This window comes from Ahaetulla prasina, chromosome 3, assembly GCF_028640845.1.
Source record: "Ahaetulla prasina isolate Xishuangbanna chromosome 3, ASM2864084v1, whole genome shotgun sequence".
Lineage (NCBI taxonomy): Eukaryota > Metazoa > Chordata > Lepidosauria > Squamata > Colubridae > Ahaetulla > Ahaetulla prasina.
Genome location: NC_080541.1, coordinates 178,530,632 through 178,550,920, shown reverse-complemented (window position 1 = coordinate 178,550,920; position 20,289 = coordinate 178,530,632). Strand labels below are relative to the sequence as shown.

The following is a 20,289-nucleotide window of genomic DNA, read 5'->3' as shown; positions in this document are numbered from 1 at the left end:
TAAGCATTTAGAGAAAGGTAGTGATATAGAAACTTGTGTGGAAAATATGCAAAAGCACGATCACAGAAAAAAGTTTATAAGCAGATTGAAATGAGGCCAACTGTTTAGGCAGCAATGAGCTACATGCCTGCATTCAGGAAATATATCTTTCTAAAATACAAAACATTCAAGGAAAATAGTTAAAATATCTCTGATGTCCAATTTCCTGTTGTTATTATTTTAGTTCTAGTCTGTTAGATAAGTCTACTTTCTAATTAGTCAGTCTGGAGCAGGTGCTGGCTCATGTGACAACTTGGGCAGGCTATATTAAGAATCATTTTATTTATTTGTTTGTTTCTTTGTATTCCTTTATTATTTTTTTACAAATAACGTAAGGTGGCAAATATAGCCAACATTCCTTCCTCCTCCTATTTTCCCTACAACAACAACCCTCTAAGGCGGGTTGGTCCAAGAGAAAGTGACTGGCCCAAAGTCATTCAACTGGCTTTCATGACTATAGTGCAATTTAAACCCATGGTCTCCCGCTTTCTAGCCTAATGCCTTAACCACTACACCAAACTGTCTCTCATCATACTTAAATGATTATATAGGAAGACATGTGGGAAATGTTTTGGTGACAAAAGAATATGTTAGTCCTGGAATGGTAATTCAGATAACTCAGAGCACACAAAGTATTGATTTATTGCACACACTATGCTTAAGCATGCTTTTCTTTATACATCGTTTGGTGAGTAGACCATAGTAACTGGATTCACCCATCATGCAGTGATATAACAGTGGTTTACAAGCCACAATACTTATACAGTAATATGTTAACCTAATGCAAACAAATTACAGTATGAATCAATGTGAAATGTAAACCCAGTTAATATCTTCTGACAAGACAGAAGGCTTTAGATAACTTTCTTTTATTTGAAAGGCACTCAAAATCCTAGCCAGATCCTTAGTAAGCGAGTAAGCTTTGATTTGATTAGGATTTGTCATGGTATAGCTAATTAATGATAATGTACATTAAGTATGGAGGCAAGTCTTGCAGGTGGATAACCTTCTACTAATTTGAATATGGTACTGAACTCAAAAGTTCTATTTTGAAAACACTTGTGGGATGCTAAAGTATATTGAATATTTAATGTACCAAAAAGTTAGTGTATAGATCATTTCTTTGACAGATTTTATAAGAACTCTGAATACATTTTTGGATGTTCCTAGATACAATTTAGCTTTTTGGACGAAATTGTTTGTTGGGGGACATTAAAAGAATAGCTCTATCTGTTAGTCAAAGGGGTACAGGATTATTAGATGCTGCTTTCTGCATAATTTCTAAATTATGTATATATTACTGATTCTCATAGTCTCCTGTTTCTTTCTTCAGTGTGCCTTTAGTACAGGTGGTCATCTGTTCGCAGCAGTTAATGGAAATGTGATTCACATTTACTCTACCATAAGTTTTGACAATATCATAAATTTGAAAGGACACAATGGTAAGGTAAGTGATTAGAGCTATAAGATAGGTAAAATGCAAGTTAAATGCACACACACAGAGGGGAACTATCTCCAAGTGGGAAGTGAAGAATATGAACTTCCATAAATCTTTTCTGTTTATAATCAGGGAGGATGGAAAGAGACTCTTCCAGTTGTTCAATAGCAGCTAATGTATTTCCTTTAAACTATTTGGGCTGGCTTCTTCCATGGAATGTATAAGTTTTTTTCAAAGTTCCTCCTGGGCTTGATCCTTCAGTTCCTCTTCTGTTTCAGACAAGAACCCTGCAGGAGGAAGAAAGCACTAATACTGTATATAGGATAAATTTAGATATGAACATTGTGAAAAACATTATCAAACCAAACCAAATAACATAATTAGAAATGCATGTGTCAAATTAAACATGTATTATGTAAATTTCACTGATCATAAATAATAATAATTTATAGAATAATTGTGAAGCCTAGAGCTCCCTAACTCTGGATTCGGATTACAGCAGAAGTGTCCTATGCAAGGCACAATGTGGCCTTCAAAAATTTTTCAGTTTAACCTTTCAGAGCCCTCCAAAATGTGATGGCATATTATAACGTTCAGGGTGACAAAAGGGGAAATGATTGAATGCATGACTGAAGTTGCTTATAGTTGCTTAATTGTAAATATATTTACACGGAAATCCAATTAATCAAGGTTTTTGTCTGGTTTCCTATAATGCTTTTTGTAGTGCAGCCCTTGGCTTTTCACATAAAGGCAGACCATCTTTATCCTGACCTGCTGTGTTCCCATCAGACTTTCTCATAAATAAGCTGTGAGCACATAGGTTAAAAACCCGTACTATGATTCCAGCCTAAAAACAGAACGAACAGTGGCATAAATAAATGGGAATAATCATGTAAAGCAGAAGACTGCTTAAGACTAATTGTCTAAATATTGTGCATGCTCATCCTTTTATCTTTCCCTTTCCCCATGCCGTCTTCAGGTACGGTCAGTTGTGTGGAGCATGGATGATTATAAACTGGTATCCTGCGGCACAGATGGAGCAGTATATGAATGGAACCTCCAGAATGGCAAAAGAGAATCAGAGTGTGTACTCAAGTCTTGCAGCTATAGTGGAGTAGCAATATCACCTGATGCAAAAGTCATCTTTGCTGTTGGTTCTGATCATTCTATCAAGGAGATTTGTGATTCTTCGGTGAGCCATTGCATACATACAGTACATGCATACATGGTGGGGACTAGTGAAATTGTATCTCTTGAAGTTAGGGTCATGCTCTGAAATAACCTCATATACATAATTTTCTATAGTTCAGGCTATCCAGCGGTGCTAGTTTTCATAATTTTCTCTATGGCAATCCAGTTATTAAATCGTTTTTTGGTACCATAGATTCTTCCTCCTAAAGATCACTACTGGAGGTAGTGCAGTCTTTTCACACAGATCGGGGTAGGAGGGGTGGGAAGGAAAGCAGATATGAGACTTTCACTGTGGTGGAATATGGTTGGGATAAAGTGAATCCTGTGCTGAATAAATCTTTATTGTGTGAATTACTACACATAGTAACACTTACAAATTACAATTACCAAAAGTTGTAATGCTTAGAAGGAATGCTATGTATGTTTCAGATACTGAGAGAAGTGCCCTCTTTTGACGTTACCTACACTTGCATTGTGATAGCTCATAATGGGCGGATGGTATTCACTGGAACATCTGCTGGGACCATCCGGTCCATGAAATACCCATTACCTGTGCATAAGGAATTCAATGAGTATCAAGCTCATGCTGGTCCAGTCACCAAGGTAAAGTCCTTGTATTACCTTCACTGCCTGAGCTTTCCTGACTTTTTCTTCCCCCACCCATCCACCCACCTTAAGCAACAGAAGGTAGTTTTCATATGGTTGGGGTCTATACTTAAATATATTTGCCTTTTTAGGAATTCCAACAGATTGTTTTGTATTGGGATTTCTTCTGCATTGGGGTTTTTAAGGCAGGTTCAAAAAGTTCTTAAATCTCCTTAGAAAAATCAGAAGAAAATCAGCTGGGGTGCTCTAGGGGCTCCAGGAATGGAGCTGAGGTACTACAGTACCTAATAATGCAACTATACATAATTTAAATTACCAGATAACTTGTAGTCTCTCCCTCATAGATACACACACACACACACACACACACACACACACACACACACACACACACACACACAGAGAGAGAGTACATCAATGTATCATTATCAATCCATTTAATGGCATTACACCACAGATTTCTGTAGTAATGAGGAAAGTGTGCATATGAATCATCAATCTACAATTGGAATTATTATTACTAAGCGCTGTGGTGGTGCAGTGGTTAGAATACAGTACTGCAGGCTACTTCTGCTGACTGCCGGATGCCTGCAATTTGGCAGTTCGAATCTCACCAGGGTCATGGTTGACTCAGCCTTCCATCCTTCCAAGGTCGGTAAAATGAGGACTCAGATTATTGGGGGCAATATGCTGACTCTGTAAACTACTTAGAGAGGGCTATAAAACATTATGAAGTGGTATATAAGTCTAGGTGGTATTGTTATTGCTACTCTCCATACTGATCTCATTTATCTGGAGTATGCAAGGAAGAAACCTCAGTATTTTAGCATACTGCATTAATAGGTTTAAGCATCTGTATATGCAATATAAATATCATGAACATGTTTGTCTTATTTGTAAAACTGATGCATTGATTTGATTTGATCTGATTCGTATTCCACTTTTTTGCTTAGGTGTTATTGTACCTAATTAAAAAGGCAAGAAGGGGAAAGGGGACATGTTCAGAAACTGTTCATGAGAAGTAATAGAATTAGAGTAGACACTGGATGAGGTGAAACTGGCTAGAATGAGGAAAAAATCCTAATTAATATGAAATGCATTTTAAGAAAGGGAAGAAGTTTGTGGTGTGCATATTGAGCAATGGGGGGAAATGCCAGTGTAATGGATATTGCTTAGATAGTAAAGGAAGAGCCTAAGTGTAGGTTGTTTTTATTTTTAGAAAGTGCAATAAAACTTTGATAAAGAATAGGAAAACGCCAGTTTAATTCTGTGAGAATAAATATCTATCCTGTGCTTCATTATCACACTGGTGCCTATTCATTTATACTCCAATTCATGTCCAGATTATGCATCTAGACTAATGGTATTTTTCTTGGGGATTTGAAAATGATAATAGGATTAGAATACTCTGTGTGAATTCAGATGTCAATGATCACAATAATAACAATGTGGTGTTATTTTATTTGTGAGAAAGTCAACATTAAATATGAATAATACAGATTTACTTATTAAGGCCCTATTGAATCTGGTAGAATGGACCTTTTAAACTAAAATGTACACATGGCACCGCAGACTTCCAGACTGAATTATTTATTTCTGGTGAATATTGTATACATTTTAAACACAGACCTAGCTGACAGTAAGTTGCTTAAGCTTTCTTTACACCCAGAGTCTCATTATATAAAAGATGCACAATATTCTAGAAGTGCAAGAAGATATTACATAGTGTAAGCCGCCCTAAGTCTTTGGAGAAGGGCGGGATATAAATGCAAATTAAAAAAAAATATTCAGTGATGATTCCTGTTTTATGTACTTATTTGCAATGGAAAAGCCATTCAGAGGTAAGAAAAGAAATAAGTAGAAAACCACCGTTCATTATCATTTTTCATAGAAGTCCTTACTAAATAAGGACTACTAAATTTTATTACTACTTATTTATTACTAAATAAGGATATATTTACTATCACTATTGTCTGCCTTTTCTTTTCATCACTCGCTCTTTAATAGTGCTGTCTCACAGTTAAGGAAACTTTTTTTTAAACTTCTACAGATATCCATAACATCTGATGATCAGTTTTTGTTAACATCTGCAGAAGATGGATGTATAATTATCTGGAAAGTATATGACAAAGAAGGACGGGGATTGAAAAGGGAGAGAGAGGTACCATATTCTGATGAAGTGTTGATTACTAGAACAGACATGGAAGAAAAGGTCAGTATAACTGCAAGGTATTGGTTTGAGAATCATTACTATATGTATTTCAAATTAAAAAGTTTAGATCATCCTAAATCTGAGAATCAACAAATGTTAGTCAATAAGCAGCACTCTGAACCATAGCAGAGATATAGCAGAAGTTAAAATGGAGTCTATAGGGTAAGATTTAGACATTCATGACCTAAAGCTTAGCTCCTAAGCGATACTTCGCCATGTTTTTAGGAAATGTTTTAGGTATTAGAGAAAACTCAAGTTTATTTTTGCTTATGTATGTGCAATTGCAAAAAACATATCTTGATTCATAGTTTTTCAGGAACCCATAAAAACTGTATGTATATATGTAACTAGATAGAACACACTAATATTAACCTGGAAACATGTATCGCAAATTTCAGTGGGACCTCTAAAGGTTGTACTGTTAATCCATATAGGTATTAATAGCAAATTGCAATACACAATAGCAACAGGATAGTAATGTGATAATGATGAGCCATCAAGTTGGTATCAACTCTTAATATCCACACAGATTTTCTTCAGGAGGCTCTGTCCCCAATCTGGTCTGTCATATTTACAAATGGTGCAGCCAACACCACTATAATTGAGTCCATCCACATTGCTACTTGTCATTCGTTTTTTCTTTCTTTCCACCTTTCCCAGTATTATAGACTTCTCCAAAAGTTAGTTCTTTGTATGTGCCCACACTAGGATAATCTGAGTTTGATCATCTGTGCCTCAAGTGAGAATTCTGGGTTGATTGCTTTGATGATTGACTCCATGGTATTTTCAAGTGTCTTCTCCAACACCAGAGTTCAAAAGTGTGAATCCTGTTTCTAGCCTGATTTTCAAAGTCTGATTTCCATCGAGTGTTACAGGAAAAATCACGGCCTACATTTTAACCTTTGTTAAACACATCCTGGCACCTGAATGTCTTTTCCAAAACCTTCATGACTAAATATTTCTGGACTGCTAATTTCTTTACCATTCAGGATAACAATATACCAGTAGGATCACACTATTAATATAGGAAACCAGTTATACTTATGATAGATAACATGCACAATCATTAATGTCCATATATAAATTTAAATATTTACACATTTATTTCTTTTACTGATAATTTTACAATTTCTTATCCTGCAGACTCAGGTCATGCTAGAACTAAAAACACGGGTAGAGGAACTGAAGATGGAAAATGAATATCAGCTTCGTCTCAAGGATATGAATTATAATGAAAAAATAAAGGAATTAACTGAGAAATTCATCCAGGAAATGGAATCATTGAAAACTAAAAACCAGGTGTGGCTCAAATATTAATTGCATCTCTCTCTCTGTATTATTGCATTACTCTGTTTCCAATCATGCAGTCAGTTAAATAAATTAAACATTGTCAATAAATTTCAAATGAAAATGTTATCTGTCTATATTTCAGGTTCTGCAAACAGAAAAAGAAAAACAGGAAATACAACACCAGGAGCAGCTATCAGAATTAATAGAGAAACAGTCAAGAGAGGTGCAAGATTTAGGTTAGGAGAATCTGATATAACTGAATGGAAGTTTCAGTCTTTATAACAAAAGATAAAAATTTTATGTATAGGTAACAAATGCACATCTTTCGGGTTTAAACTTTATCATGCCAAACAAGTCATGGAGTTGATTTTATTTTTCATTTATTTTTATAACTTTTTTGGTTTTCTTGATAATGAAGGGGATCACTGCTCATGCATAACAAGTTGATACATTTTTCAAGAATATTTTCAAAGCATCTATTCCTGAAAATCACTCACATTTATTTTGTCCTTCTTCCCTGCCCTAACTGTTAAGATTTATGCTGTTTCTGTAATAACCATTTAGCTTGAAGTACCTAAACATTTACCAAATCCTCCAATATATCATTCTTGTCTTCTTTTTCTGCACAGGGAATGGATTGAAAGATATTTCCAGTTTTATTTATGATCTTATCTTGAAAGAAACAAAAAAAAAACTGAATAGAAAAGTTTTATGAAGATATAAAGCTGCCAGAAATATAGCTCAAAGCTAATAGTGATTTAGAAATAGTGCAAAATGTAGGGATATGGATTTTACAAAGACAGGTTCTAAAAGATACAGGATACAGTACTAAAAATGCCCCTTCATTACTAATTTGTAGGCAGGAAAGGGCAGGATATTCATTACCATTTGATAGTGCTATTTTTAAACCACATTTTTAAAAATTACTCTGATGTTTAGAATCTGGCAATAACCAAAAACTGCTGCTGGAATATGAAAAGTACCAAGAACTGCAAATGAAATCCCAGAGAATGCAGGAAGAGTATGAGAAACAACTTCATGAAATGGAAGAGAACAAAAGCCAAGCACTTGAGGAACTGACAGAATATTATGAGGCAAAGCTGCTTGAGAAAGCAACTTTACTGGAAGAGGTATTACCTTTTTTTTCTTTCTTTTTCTTTTTAAAGCAGAATTGAAGCAAGTATAACACACCTTTCAATGTCCTGTATTCCTAGCTAATTTTGGCACAATTTTGTATGACTTCATTCTTGAATTATTTTCAGAATAAGAGAAAGGCAGTAAGCATACAAGACAAAGAAATACTTTAAAGAAAGTCATTACCAAATCACTTCATTATTTTATTTATGTAGTAAATAATGTAGTACTATGTAGTATAAGCTTTTATTGTCAACTACATGGTATTGGTTGATTGAAGTAGTATAAAACTCTTATAAATATATATTTATAACAGTTCTTCAAATAGATACCCTCCAATTAGGTTCTTATTTATACCGCTTTGCCTTTATAAATATTCCTTTTTTAAAACTAGTGGCTTGTAAGCATTCCAGCTCCTGAGAAGCAAATTCCACAACTTAAAATGCTAATTTAAATATTTTCAGTTGTATTTCCAATCATATATCTAGAAAAAGATGTCTTAACAAGCATTGGCTGAACCACATTAAAGGAGTGTTCAGTTTTAGTCTTACTAAAATTAATACTGAACTCCCACATCATTCAAGACTTCCATGTCTAATGACTGCCAAGGTTAAGTGATTGTAATTGAGTTCTATATCAGAAGGCACTAGCAAATAAGGCCTTCAGACCCATAACACCATGCTGCTGCTTTGGCATCCCCAGAATACTGTAGCCCAAGGGTGTCAATCTTGCAGCGTCATGTGATATATTGTGACCTTTTTCTCCTTCACGGAGCTGGGGTGGGCGTGGCCTGCGTGTGATGCATCCGGCTTATGGGCCGCCAGTTTGACATCCCTGCTGTAGCCTCTATTTTTCAGGATTTTGCCTTTTCCAGGCCACTCTTAAGACTTCATTTGTTTTCCCAAATAGTTTTGCCAAGGTTCTTTCTTCCCGTGACTTACTTTTACTTTTATTCTTTTTATTTGTCTAACAGGCTCAAGATGATTCTAGACAGCAACTTAGGGAATTTGAGGAAACCAAAAAGCAGATTGAAGAAGATGAGGATAGAGAAATTCAGGATATCAAAATTAAATATGAGAGACGGCTTCGAGAAGAAAGGGAATCCAATCTACGATTAAAGGGGGAAACAGGAATCATGAGAAAGAAGGTCTGCCCGGTGTTTTCTGTTTTTTTGTGCTTTTTTGAGCAATGTATTTGTGTGTATGAAAATCAATAGCAAGCACATTGTTTTCTCTGCTAACTTGGCAATCAAGATATTAGCATACCACATGAATGAATTATTTAAGACTAAATAAATAAAAATATTTAAAACAACACCATAACTTTTAAGATCCAAGCACCTGTTAAAATATTTATAATAAAAACTTACTGAAAGAAGAGTCAGCAAAAATCACAGTAATATTTATTAGGCTGATTACTACCCATGTCTTATCTTGAATCTAAATTTTGTAGCTCTCATTCAGCCAGGTTGATGCATTCACTGAGGAAGTAAAATGAAAATTAGACATGGGTATTGTTAGTATTTTGATGACATATTACAAATTGCTTTTCTCCCCAAGTCTTCTATTACATATTAGTTTTTTACAAACCATTAAGATAAACTGGAATCCTGTTGTTCTCCAGAGGTTAAATTTCTTAAGGTATTGCTGTCAGAAAAATCTACAGCAGAATATAGACCTTTACATTCTATCCACCTCTAGAAAAATATTTACAGATAAATCAGTGTATCCCAAACCCTTCCCTGAAGTTAGACTCAAATGGGAAACAAACAAACATACAAACAAACAGTACATTTTTTTTTAATAGTGTATTGACCGAGTCAAAATTTATATGGCTTATAACGTAAGTATTTCCCAAATATATATATTTCAATTTCTGCCATAATATTCTTTTTTTTCTACTTTTTTATTTTTCATCTCTATTTATATTTAATATATAATCAATATTACCATCTGCCCTAACCTCCAGTCTTAATCTTATTTCATTTCATTATCTTATTTCTCCATTTATTACATATATTTCTCAAAGTCACCACATTTGTAAATTATCATCAATTTGTTTTCTTATTTTCCTTTTTCTATTGAAACCCTTTAATTTAAACATAGTTAATTCCATCCTTAGTTTCTATTTTTTTTATTATAGCTTGATATTTTACATTTGTCTCAAAGTCAATTATTTTCTAAGGTGGACCAATTTCTCACGTCTTATTTTCCCATTAATCATTTTACCAAAAACAATATATTTCTTCAAATTTGTTTTTCACACCACCTTTTTCAGATACAAACATTATCTTAATTTCTTAATCACCTTCTTTTTCTTAATTTCTATTAATATCTTAATCAATTTGTGAATTAAATCTGCTTATCAAATGGTTTTCAAGTTTCTTCTTTCTCTTCTTAATTTCTATTAATATCTTAATCAATTTGTGAATTAAATCTGCTTATCAAATGGTTTTCAAGTTTCTTCTTTCTCTTCTTAATTTTATATATCTCAAATTCCAATTTCAAATCCAATTTCAAATCCAATTGAAAAATTTCCTTTACAGGGCTTTTCTATTTTGAATTTTTCTTTGTTCTTCCTTTAAAGTTCAAAACTTTTAAAATTATGTCCAATCTTGTTCAAAAGCTATGTTTTTTTGGGTTTCTTTTTCTTATAATAATTTTAATATCTCCAAATCCAATTTTCAATCCAAATATCAAGCTCCGTTCTGGGCTTTAGTGCTTTAACTTCTGTTTTGTTCTTCTCCCTCCATTAACATTCCCCAATGCCAATTAGGTGCTATTTCCTCACCGGGACTTCTTTTGAAAATTTTAAAATGCTTCTTTTTTATCTGTGAATTGTCCAATCACTCACCCGATACCAATACTCTGTCCAAAACACTGCTCCTGCACAAATCTTATTTTGGTTACTCCAGCTTCATGAGGGTCGCAATGGCCACCCCCACCCCCCACCAAATCAAAGAGTTCCTCCAACCTCCGAGGAACTTGCCTGTTCTTCTTGGTCAAGTGAGGTGCCTCTCCTTCTTCACCATCCCTACAAGATGGATCCAGTCCAAAGACCACCCCAACAGTAGTTTATCTGGCTGGATTTTTGCCAAGCTCGTCAGAGCCTGCTATTTTCAAGCCAGTCTCGCCACGATGCTTCCGGTTTCTCCTCCTGAATTTCTTATTTGTCTTGTTTTTTTCTTCATAAGATTTTCAAAAAATATGACAATTTACATTTTAAAGTAATTATTTCCATAAGATTGTTTAAATTTCAGATCTTTTATATGGTCACCGAAAGTACGTTCAGAATGTTTTTGCATACAGTATGATTTTTAGTGCAATAGGTTTCTAAAAGGATACCCAGATGTCCAGTTTGCTATAATTTTAATTGATTGTTGCAAATGATTCTTTTGTTGCTGTTACAGTACTGCAGGAAATACTGACTCATTGTTTTCAGCTTGAAAGATAACACATTTTTTTAACAGTTTAATAGTCTCCAAAAAGAGATTGAGGAGCGATGCAGCGATATTGAAGCAATGAAGTTGGAGCAGCAAAAGCTGCAAGGGATTATTAAGGCTTTAGAGAAGGACATTATGGGGCTGAAGAGAGAGATTCAAGAAAGAGATGAGACCATCCAAGATAAAGTAAGTTGACTGGGTAGTTTTATCTGAGCTGCTTTCACATCCCAAGATCTTTTTACGATGTTGATCCTCACATAAAATCCTCAGTAGTCCTCATTCAGAATTAGTTCTCAAATTGAAGAAAAGTTTTGTTCAGGATCAACTCATCCCATTCTAAGGGGCATTGCTCTGAGTTCTTTATAGTTTCTCTAGTATTTCTGATTTGGTAAGCACCTTTCTCCTCCAATGTCCTTATTCAAATCACAATGGATTGCTTTTATCTGATGAAAATCTGAAATGTCCTTACTGCTTCATAACTACTTTTTTCCCTGCTTTGCCTGATTTAGGAGAAACGAATTTATGATCTAAAAAAGAAAAATCAGGAACTGGAGAAATTCAAATTTGTATTAGATTACAAAATTAAGGAGCTGAAGAAGCAAATAGAGCCACGTGAGAATGATATCAAAGCCATGAAGGAACAGATCCAGGAGGTGAGAAATAAACAATGCAACCCACTTGCTGCTCTTTTAGACAAGCATTGCAATGCTTTTTTTTTTTTTTTACTTTTCTAGTATGGTTCATTTTTTCTTTTCTCCCATTTCTATCTTCTTTCCACAAAATACGTTATGAAGAAGGAAGGAAAAAGCCAAAAGGAAGATCAAAAGCATCATTTTACTACCTCCACTACTACTTGTTCTTATTGACCCAGAGATTCAATATGAGTAAAAACAAATGCAGTTTTTATGTTCAGTTTCTGCATTAAAAGATTTTTTTAATTTTCACATACCTCTAATTAACTCAAAAAATAGCTGGTTAAATCAGATTTGAGGTACTGAGGCAGGACTCCCATGGCTTATGAAAATTTTACTGTACTTAGGAATGTTCAAAGACAATAAGGAAATAAAGAAATGTTTAGAAGAAAATGGCAACCCGTTCAATCATTTAATGTAAATTATAAATTGTTTATCGGTTCTGTGTACATGTGTGTGTATATTACTATAGATATACGATGCTATTGCCCAATAGCTTTAGATTAGTAGTATTAAGGGATCTGTCTGAAAGCACCCCATATCAAGTAACAGACTTTGTGTAATCTTTTATTGGTACTCATCTCATCTCTTCAGATGGAGGGAGAGCTGGAACATTTCCATAAACAGAACACACAATTGGAACTTAACATAGCTGAACTGCGCCTAAAGCTGAGAGCTACAGATCGTGAGATGCACAAAGAGATGCAGAAAGTGAGTATATTAAGAGTGAAGAAAGTGTTCACTGAATCACACCAAGGACTGGAAATGATGGAGATTCAAGAATTGGTTCCTGAAAACTACAGTTAGTATTAAATGTTTGCATCTTATTTTCCCAGGAGAGGTGAATCTGAGATATCATCTACATGTGCCTACAGTATTACGGACGTATCACTATTAAATCTTGGCATTATAAGATTGCAGAATTTCTTACCATTTGGGTGTTTCTTTATCCTAAATTTATCATTTTCATCAAGTACATTATTTATATTATTCTATTGTGTGATGAAGCAAAAATGCACTTTAGGTAACAAAATAGCCTTCAGATTTTTTAAAAACAATGTACAAGTTATCAGTACAGGGCATTATTATTCTTTGTTTGAACATCATACAAAGAGTGAATGAATTTTGAAATTTCCTTCTTTCTTTACAGTTCTGTTATAGTTGCATTTTTTTTCTAATGAGTATGAAGTAATGTTGAATCAATTTTGGTTCCCTAATATGAGCAATTGAATAAGTGACTATATATGTACCTTTGCACGAGGAACAATTATCACAATTTAAAAACAACCAGCTCCCAAATTTTCATATTTTGTCCATATTATACTTTTCACAAACGTTGTTTGCATGTTTATTCATCATTTAATAATTATGGGGCCATCATTTAATAAATAAGGGGCCGTGATAGCTCAGGCTGTAAGAAGCCTGTTATTAGAACACTGTTATTAGAACACAGCAGCCTGCAATTACTGCAGGTTCAAGCCCGGCCCGAGGTTGACTTAGCCTTCCATCCTTTATAAGGTAGGTAAAATGAGGACCTAGATTGTTGGGGGGGCAATAAGTTGACTTTGTAAATATACAAATAGAATGAGACTATTGCCTTATACACTGTAAGCCGCCCTGAGTCTTCGGAGAAGGGCAGGATATAAATGTAAATTTAAAAAAAAAAAATTAAGTCATCTGGGATGAATTTTTAAATGATGGAAGTTTATTTGAATTGGTCCAAGGATTAATCAATTCAAAGTGATATGCTGAAATATTTATTTGGTTATCTACCATGTTTCTTTTGACTGGGTGCCATTTAGTTGATATGAATTTTGCAAAAAACATGTATGCCTTTATTTGGATCGCACAAGGAAATGTATCAAAGGGAGCAGCATTCTGCATATTGCCTTAAATATTTCTTTGGTTGCAGGAACGAGATATGGAAGCACTTGTCAAAAGATTTAAAACAGATATTCACAACTGTGTAGGTCTCATCCAGGAGCCTAAGAAACTAAAGGAGTCCATTAGAGATATCTATGAGAAATATGTACAGAAGGCAGATAGGGTGAGTAAGGACGTACATCAATATAAATCTGGTCCAATTTACTCCTCTTAATAAATTAGTATATTTTTAAAATCTGTTTTTTTAAAAAAAAACATGCATGCAGACATATTTTACTGTATTTGGTATTTCCTCCTCAATACACTGACAGAGAAGCTGTATGCTTTTTCTCCTGATGTATTAGGTTATTTACATAAGTTTCTTGACTGATTTTTTTTAATGCTTGCATCTTTGATATACATTATTTTATTGTCATATACATTTCCCCAGTGGAAGCCAAAATTGCACTGTGCGTTGAGTCTAGCAGACCTGCTGTTTAGTTATGTACAGCAGATCTCTTTTACATCCATAATAATTGAGTCATACCACACCACCACCCCCATTTGCAGTTGAACACAACCTTGTTTCTTCAGGTGGAAATTGTTGGGGTCGATTCAGACTTGCATCAAGAGTATACCCGGCAGCGAGAGCATCTTGAACACAACCTAGCAACACTGAAAAAGAAAGTGGTAAAAGAAAGTGAGATCCATCGTGCAGATTATGTGCGCATTATGCAGGTAGGAACTTAGATTTAAAAAGTGGAGTGCAGGTTTTTTTTAATTGAGGGAAATTTCAATGTGTTCTGTGTACAAACTCAAAACAGAGATTAATTATTTCCAAACTCAGAAGATATATTTGAGTCTCATGATGATATCCAAATATATTAATATGAAAAGTGAGGGAGAAGAAAACATTGAAATTTGGTTGCAGAAAATGATATTTTCTTCAGGCTGGCAGATGTGAAGAACACAGGGTCATGGATCTATACTACATTGTATATCAAGTTTAAGGCTTGATATTTTGCATATACTTTAGCTATGTTGATTGTTGTAAGCCACCCTAGTACCATTATATGAATTAGATGGCCCTATAAGTCCAGTAAGTAAGTAAGCGAAGATCATGTTCACTGTCCTAGTCAACAACTGTACTAATTTAAACCGTGTTGTTCTTGAATCTCTAGGAAAATGTAAGTCTTATTAAGGAAATCAATGATTTGCGGAGAGAACTGAAGGTCACTCGTATACAAGTCCATGACCTCACGTCAACTCTGAGCCTGCTTAAGAAGCACAAGAAACCGGGAGCACAACCCTCAGGTGATTCCTGTTTTTTTAACTATCACTTCCTTCTACTTCTTCACAGCAAGTAATATTCTATCTTTTTCTTGCTGATTTTCACTAGAGGCTCTGAAGCATGAAATAGGTAATGAGAACCAGTTTGGTGTAGTGGTGAAGGTGCTGGTCTAAAAACCTGGAGACTGAGTTCTAGTCCCACCTTAGGCATGAAAGTCAGTTGAGTGACTTTGGGCTGCTCTCTTCACTCTAAGCCCACCCCACCCCACAGGGTTGTTGTTGTTGTGGAGAACATTGGAGGAGAAAGATTAGGTATATCTGCTGCAAAATCTAATCTAAATAAAAAATGCATCTTTGTCTTGGATGGTTATTCATTAATGCTATCAATTGGTTATTTTTGAATTGCTGAAAGAAAAAATAGTTTAAATCTCTAATGTAATCTCCTGGCATTATTTTATTGTAACAATTTTATGTAGATAGGACTCAGCTTAAACATATACACATTAATTCATTGATTAAATATATATGAGTATTCTAACCACCAAGAGGAGTTGTTTCAAAGTTGTACGTGGAACCATCCTGCTTCATCTGGGTATATTGTGGGTGACACATTTTAAAGAGGAACAGGGCTTTAATTACTCAGACCTACCATTCTGAAGCCAGTTTCTATTGCTATGGACTTCCCTGTAAATGGTTTGACTAGCAAGCAAGTAGATGGAATCAAGTCAATAAACTTATGAAGTTTAAGCCAACCATTATCGTTCAGCCCAACCAAGGTTTGATCTAAATTTTAAATAAAGAAAATGCAGCCTATGACTTACCTGGTTTCTTGGAGAAACAAAATGTAAATGTGATAAACACAAAATGACTAAGAATCAAAGATTCGACTATTTCCTATTTGTGTGTGCCAATATTCTTATAATTCAACTCTTTTTGTAAGGATTTTTTCCCCATTAAACCACATATATGAGAGTGAACAAACAGTCATGCCCGTTGTTTCAGTGGTGGCTGAATTGCAAAGCCAAGCAGTACATAGCAAAACTCCATTCAGTCATAGGAAGGACAGGTGAAAGAAGCAACAGAATTAAAATTACAGTGGGTATTTGGTAAAAAGAAAATTGCACCTTCAGAGGGTACTCATCTGTTTCAGTGGCTTTTTAGTTTGTACTATCTAAATTATTGGCCACCAGATGGCGATAATAAGCAATCATGGAGCCTTTCAACTCCAATAAAGGTAAAGGTTCCCCTCGCACATATGTGCTAGTCGTTGCCGCTAAGGGGCGGTGTTCATCTCCGTTTCAAAGCCGAAGAGCCAGCGCTGTCCGAAGACGTCTCCGTGGTCATGTGGCCGGCATGACTCAACACCAAAGGCGCACGGAACGCTGCTACCTTCCCACCAAAGGTGGTCCCTATTTTTTCTACTTGCATTTTTATGTGCTTTTGAAACTGCTAGGTTGGCAGAAGTACTTCTGGGACAAGTAACGGGAGCTCACCCCATTACACGGCAGCACTAGGGATTCGAATCGCCGAGCTGCCGACCTTTCGATCAACAAGCTCAAAAGAAAGACTCACTGGAGAAGAGCCTAATGCTGGGAAAGATTGAGGGCAAAAGAAGAATGGGACAACAGAAAATGAGGTGGCTGGCTGGAATCTCTGAAGCAGTAGGTGTGAGCTTAAATGGACTCCAGAGGATGGTAGAGGACAGGAAGGCCTGGAGGAATATTATCCATGGGGTCGCGATGGGTCGGACATGACTTCGCAACTAACAACAACAAAAGAAAGCTGTTTCCTTTTTCCTCTATTATAGAACCTGTCTAGAATCTTAGTACGCATTAATGTTTTCCTGGATCCCCCGAGTTTAATAGCTTGCTAAGAATTTCTCTGTCTCCAGTGGAGGGATGAGAGCTCTTGAACTCTCCATTAAAAGTATTTTTCCTTTTAGCAGATCTCGCTCTTTCAATTCTCACATGAAAGTTTGGTTATGCTATTAAATACTTACTGCAGCTTCAAAGAAGGCTCTGAGAAGAGTCAAGATAAGATGACTCTTGGCAGTACTTCTGAGTCATGTCCATTTATTGAAGGAAGAATTATGTTTCTTTTTTTCCCCTTGAAATTGGAGTAACAGAACAATTCTTTCTGCAGAGAAATTCCTTGTTATAGAACAAATATTCTACAGGATTCTAATGAGCCATAATCAACCTAAAATACTTTAAAAAGTCAAATATTTAAAATATGAACTTTTTCTAGCACTCAGGCCTCCCTATCAAGATGTTTTCACTAAAAGTTCTCAAATAAAAATAACAGTAACAATAATAACAACTACTACTATTAGTAGGAAATTCTACATATGGTAGGTATCTTTTCAAACAGTTTAGGCATGCCTATATTTGAAGTTTTAAAAATCAAGTCATTTTCTCTCTGCACATTGCAATACAATTTCTATGCTGCTTTCATTTATGCAGCTACAGTTTCCAATAGGGTAAAAATGATTTGCGTATGAATGCCATACCTTAGTTACCACTTCAGGGCCGATAACTGGGCAAGAATGAAGCACTGACTCATGTCTAAGAGAACAGCAACATTATGTTCTATTGGAAAAGACCCTAGGGTTTCAAATGACCTTAGTTACTTTTCTACTCTCATTTTTTTTGTAATTCTCTCATTGCTATTTCAAAACAGTCACGTGTTTCTCTGACTTCCCAAGTGAAGGAATCCAATTCTTCAAACTATGCCATTGAATTCCTTCAGGGCCCTCAGAACAGATGCTATGTCAAATAGTCAGGGCCATGTAGATGAAGGACAAAAACTACTGCCATTAGGCTAATTTTCTTATTCTCCTATCTCCTTCATCAGTTTTCTCCCCTCAGGATATGTGATGTGACATCTTGCATAAATCAAGAAGAGAATGCCCCTTGTGGCAGAAAGTGAGGGCACTCAACTTCAACCTTTTTGTTCTCCAGAGTATCATTTTTACCATGACTACTTAAATTGCATCGTTCAGTAAGATGTGTCCTTGAAAATTGTTTAAACAGTTTGATCTTTCTGGTTGAAAACTAATTTTCTTTATAGTTACAACTTCAACAGAAAAGTATCTGAAATCAGTTCTTATCCATGAAGGACAATTAGTCGTGTTCTGTAAGAACATGACAATTAGTAGACTAGACTCTTCTTTCATTTTAAGTTATCCAAAAGGATTTATTAATCATGGGTCACCCAGCAGTCTACAGCCCTGAGTCTTTCAGCAACTATGCATTTCTAGTGTGTTTAGGCATTATATGGTAAAGGTTCCCCTTGCACATATGTGCTAGTTGTTCCCAATTCTAGGGAGCAGTGCTCACCTCCGTTTCAAAGCCAAAGAGCCAGCACTGTCCAAAGACATCTCCATGGTAATGTGGTTGGCATGATTAAATGCCAAAGGCTGTTACCTTCCCACCAAAGGTGGTCCCTATTTTTCTACTAGCATTTTTTACGTGCTTTCGAACTGCTAGGTTGGCAGAAGCAGGGACAAGTAATGGGAGCTCACCCCGTTACATGGCACTAGGGATTAGACATTATAATGTGATATCATTTAACATTTTTACTAGTTGGAAGCACTCCCAGAGCCAGTTATATTGGAACCTTAATGCTATAGAACAGGGGTGTCAAACTATTTCATTGAGGGCCATATCAGGATTGTGTTTGACCTTGGGGGCCGGGGTGGGCATGGCCAGCTTGATGTCACTCATGTTGGGGCATTTGTGGTGTCCTAAGCATTCTGTCAGCGAAAATGGGCTGCCAAACTCTGTTTTCAGCCATGATGGTCTCCTGCCGCCCTCTGCCAATGAAAATGGAGCTCGAGGGGGCTGCGCACAGCTCCCCGAGCTCCGTTTTTGCTGACAGAGGAAGGCAGGAAGCCATTGCGGCTGAAAACAGAGCCCAGGAGGGCCACACGCAGCCCTCCGGAGCTCTGTTTTCACTGGCAGGGGCACCACAGGCTGATCCTTTGCTGTTTCTAGGGTGGCCCCACGGGCCAGATCTAAGCACCCTGTAGGCCACATTTGACAACCCTGCTACAGAATATACAAAAGTATATTCTGGAATGCAACAAGTACAAGTATTCCAGATGCCAAAAATGAAAAATTAGTTAATAATCAATCAATACAATTTATTAGATAATGTAAGCACATCTCTTCTTGTATCATTTCATATATGGCAGCATCTGTATTTTTCTCTATTTCCTCTTGAGTTTCTAAATACTGTACCACCTTTCTTGACTTCTGACAAAAAAAAAGTTGTTTATGATTTTTATTGACTTTTGACTTCTTTTTTTATCTAGGTTCCTCCCCAGATAGGCAGCTAAGTCCAGGCATTTTGCGTTTGAATCTTGAAGAGGAAACTGAGAGAATAATTCAAATGCAGCGACTGGAAATCAAGTGTCTTCGAGAGCAAACGCAGGGGCAAGAGAAAGCCCTCGCCCTCCGGCCTTTGTCTAGTGGAAAACTCCCCATTCTGGAAATGGACAAAATTAGGGACATACAATCACATTGACCTGGCTAGAAAGAACTCCATGGTGCAGTTCTCTGTATTTCTAAACATTCCCTAAATGTAGCTCTCTGCACTTGTAATCTTGTCCAAGTGTGATTGGAGGATGGCTTTTTCCTGTTCTTTTTTTTTTTTAGCATGTCTAGTTTTTGGTTTGAGACAGAATGTTAAAGAAACAGTAAACAAGCTAGTCTGGATTTGCCTGCCTCCTGTTAGTATGTTTCAAATCTCAGAACTGGAAAATCAAGTGAGAACATACACAGAGCTTTAGGAAGGAAATTGGTCATTTGGCTTCAACTTAAAGCAGAATTCATTGGAGATAAAACCCTTGTGTGTGGCATTATTGGAAACAGGCTAAGGGATGTAAACTTTCAATATGTTAGTGTTTGTTCTTTGTCCACAACAATTTTATTTCGCTCTCATACAACTCTTTCCCCTTCCCCCCTTCTTTCTGGCCATTTTTGTTCTCCAACACAGTCCCTATTTTAATGTTATACTTTCTTTAGCTTCTTCTATGTACATAATAAATTTCCCATTGACTCAGATACTAAGGAATACTTGAATAATAACA

The 20,289-nt window shown here is 35.7% G+C and overlaps 1 protein-coding gene across 1 annotated transcript in view; it reads left to right on the top strand.

Annotated features, from left to right (window-relative positions):
* CFAP57 (cilia and flagella associated protein 57) overlaps positions 1-20,289 on the top strand; it is a 33,222-nt gene extending 12,933 nt beyond the window's left edge. The window contains exons 8-22 of the mRNA XM_058177146.1: positions 1,373-1,486; positions 2,457-2,669; positions 3,098-3,271; positions 5,325-5,486; positions 6,630-6,785; positions 6,919-7,012; positions 7,716-7,906; positions 8,884-9,057; positions 11,380-11,538; positions 11,862-12,005; positions 12,639-12,755; positions 13,957-14,091; positions 14,502-14,645; positions 15,089-15,221; positions 19,513-20,289. Coding sequence (XP_058033129.1) covers positions 1,373-1,486; positions 2,457-2,669; positions 3,098-3,271; positions 5,325-5,486; positions 6,630-6,785; positions 6,919-7,012; positions 7,716-7,906; positions 8,884-9,057; positions 11,380-11,538; positions 11,862-12,005; positions 12,639-12,755; positions 13,957-14,091; positions 14,502-14,645; positions 15,089-15,221; positions 19,513-19,724 — 2,322 coding nt within the window. The 3' untranslated portion in view covers positions 19,725-20,289. The remainder of the gene's footprint in view (positions 1-1,372; positions 1,487-2,456; positions 2,670-3,097; positions 3,272-5,324; positions 5,487-6,629; positions 6,786-6,918; positions 7,013-7,715; positions 7,907-8,883; positions 9,058-11,379; positions 11,539-11,861; positions 12,006-12,638; positions 12,756-13,956; positions 14,092-14,501; positions 14,646-15,088; positions 15,222-19,512) is intronic.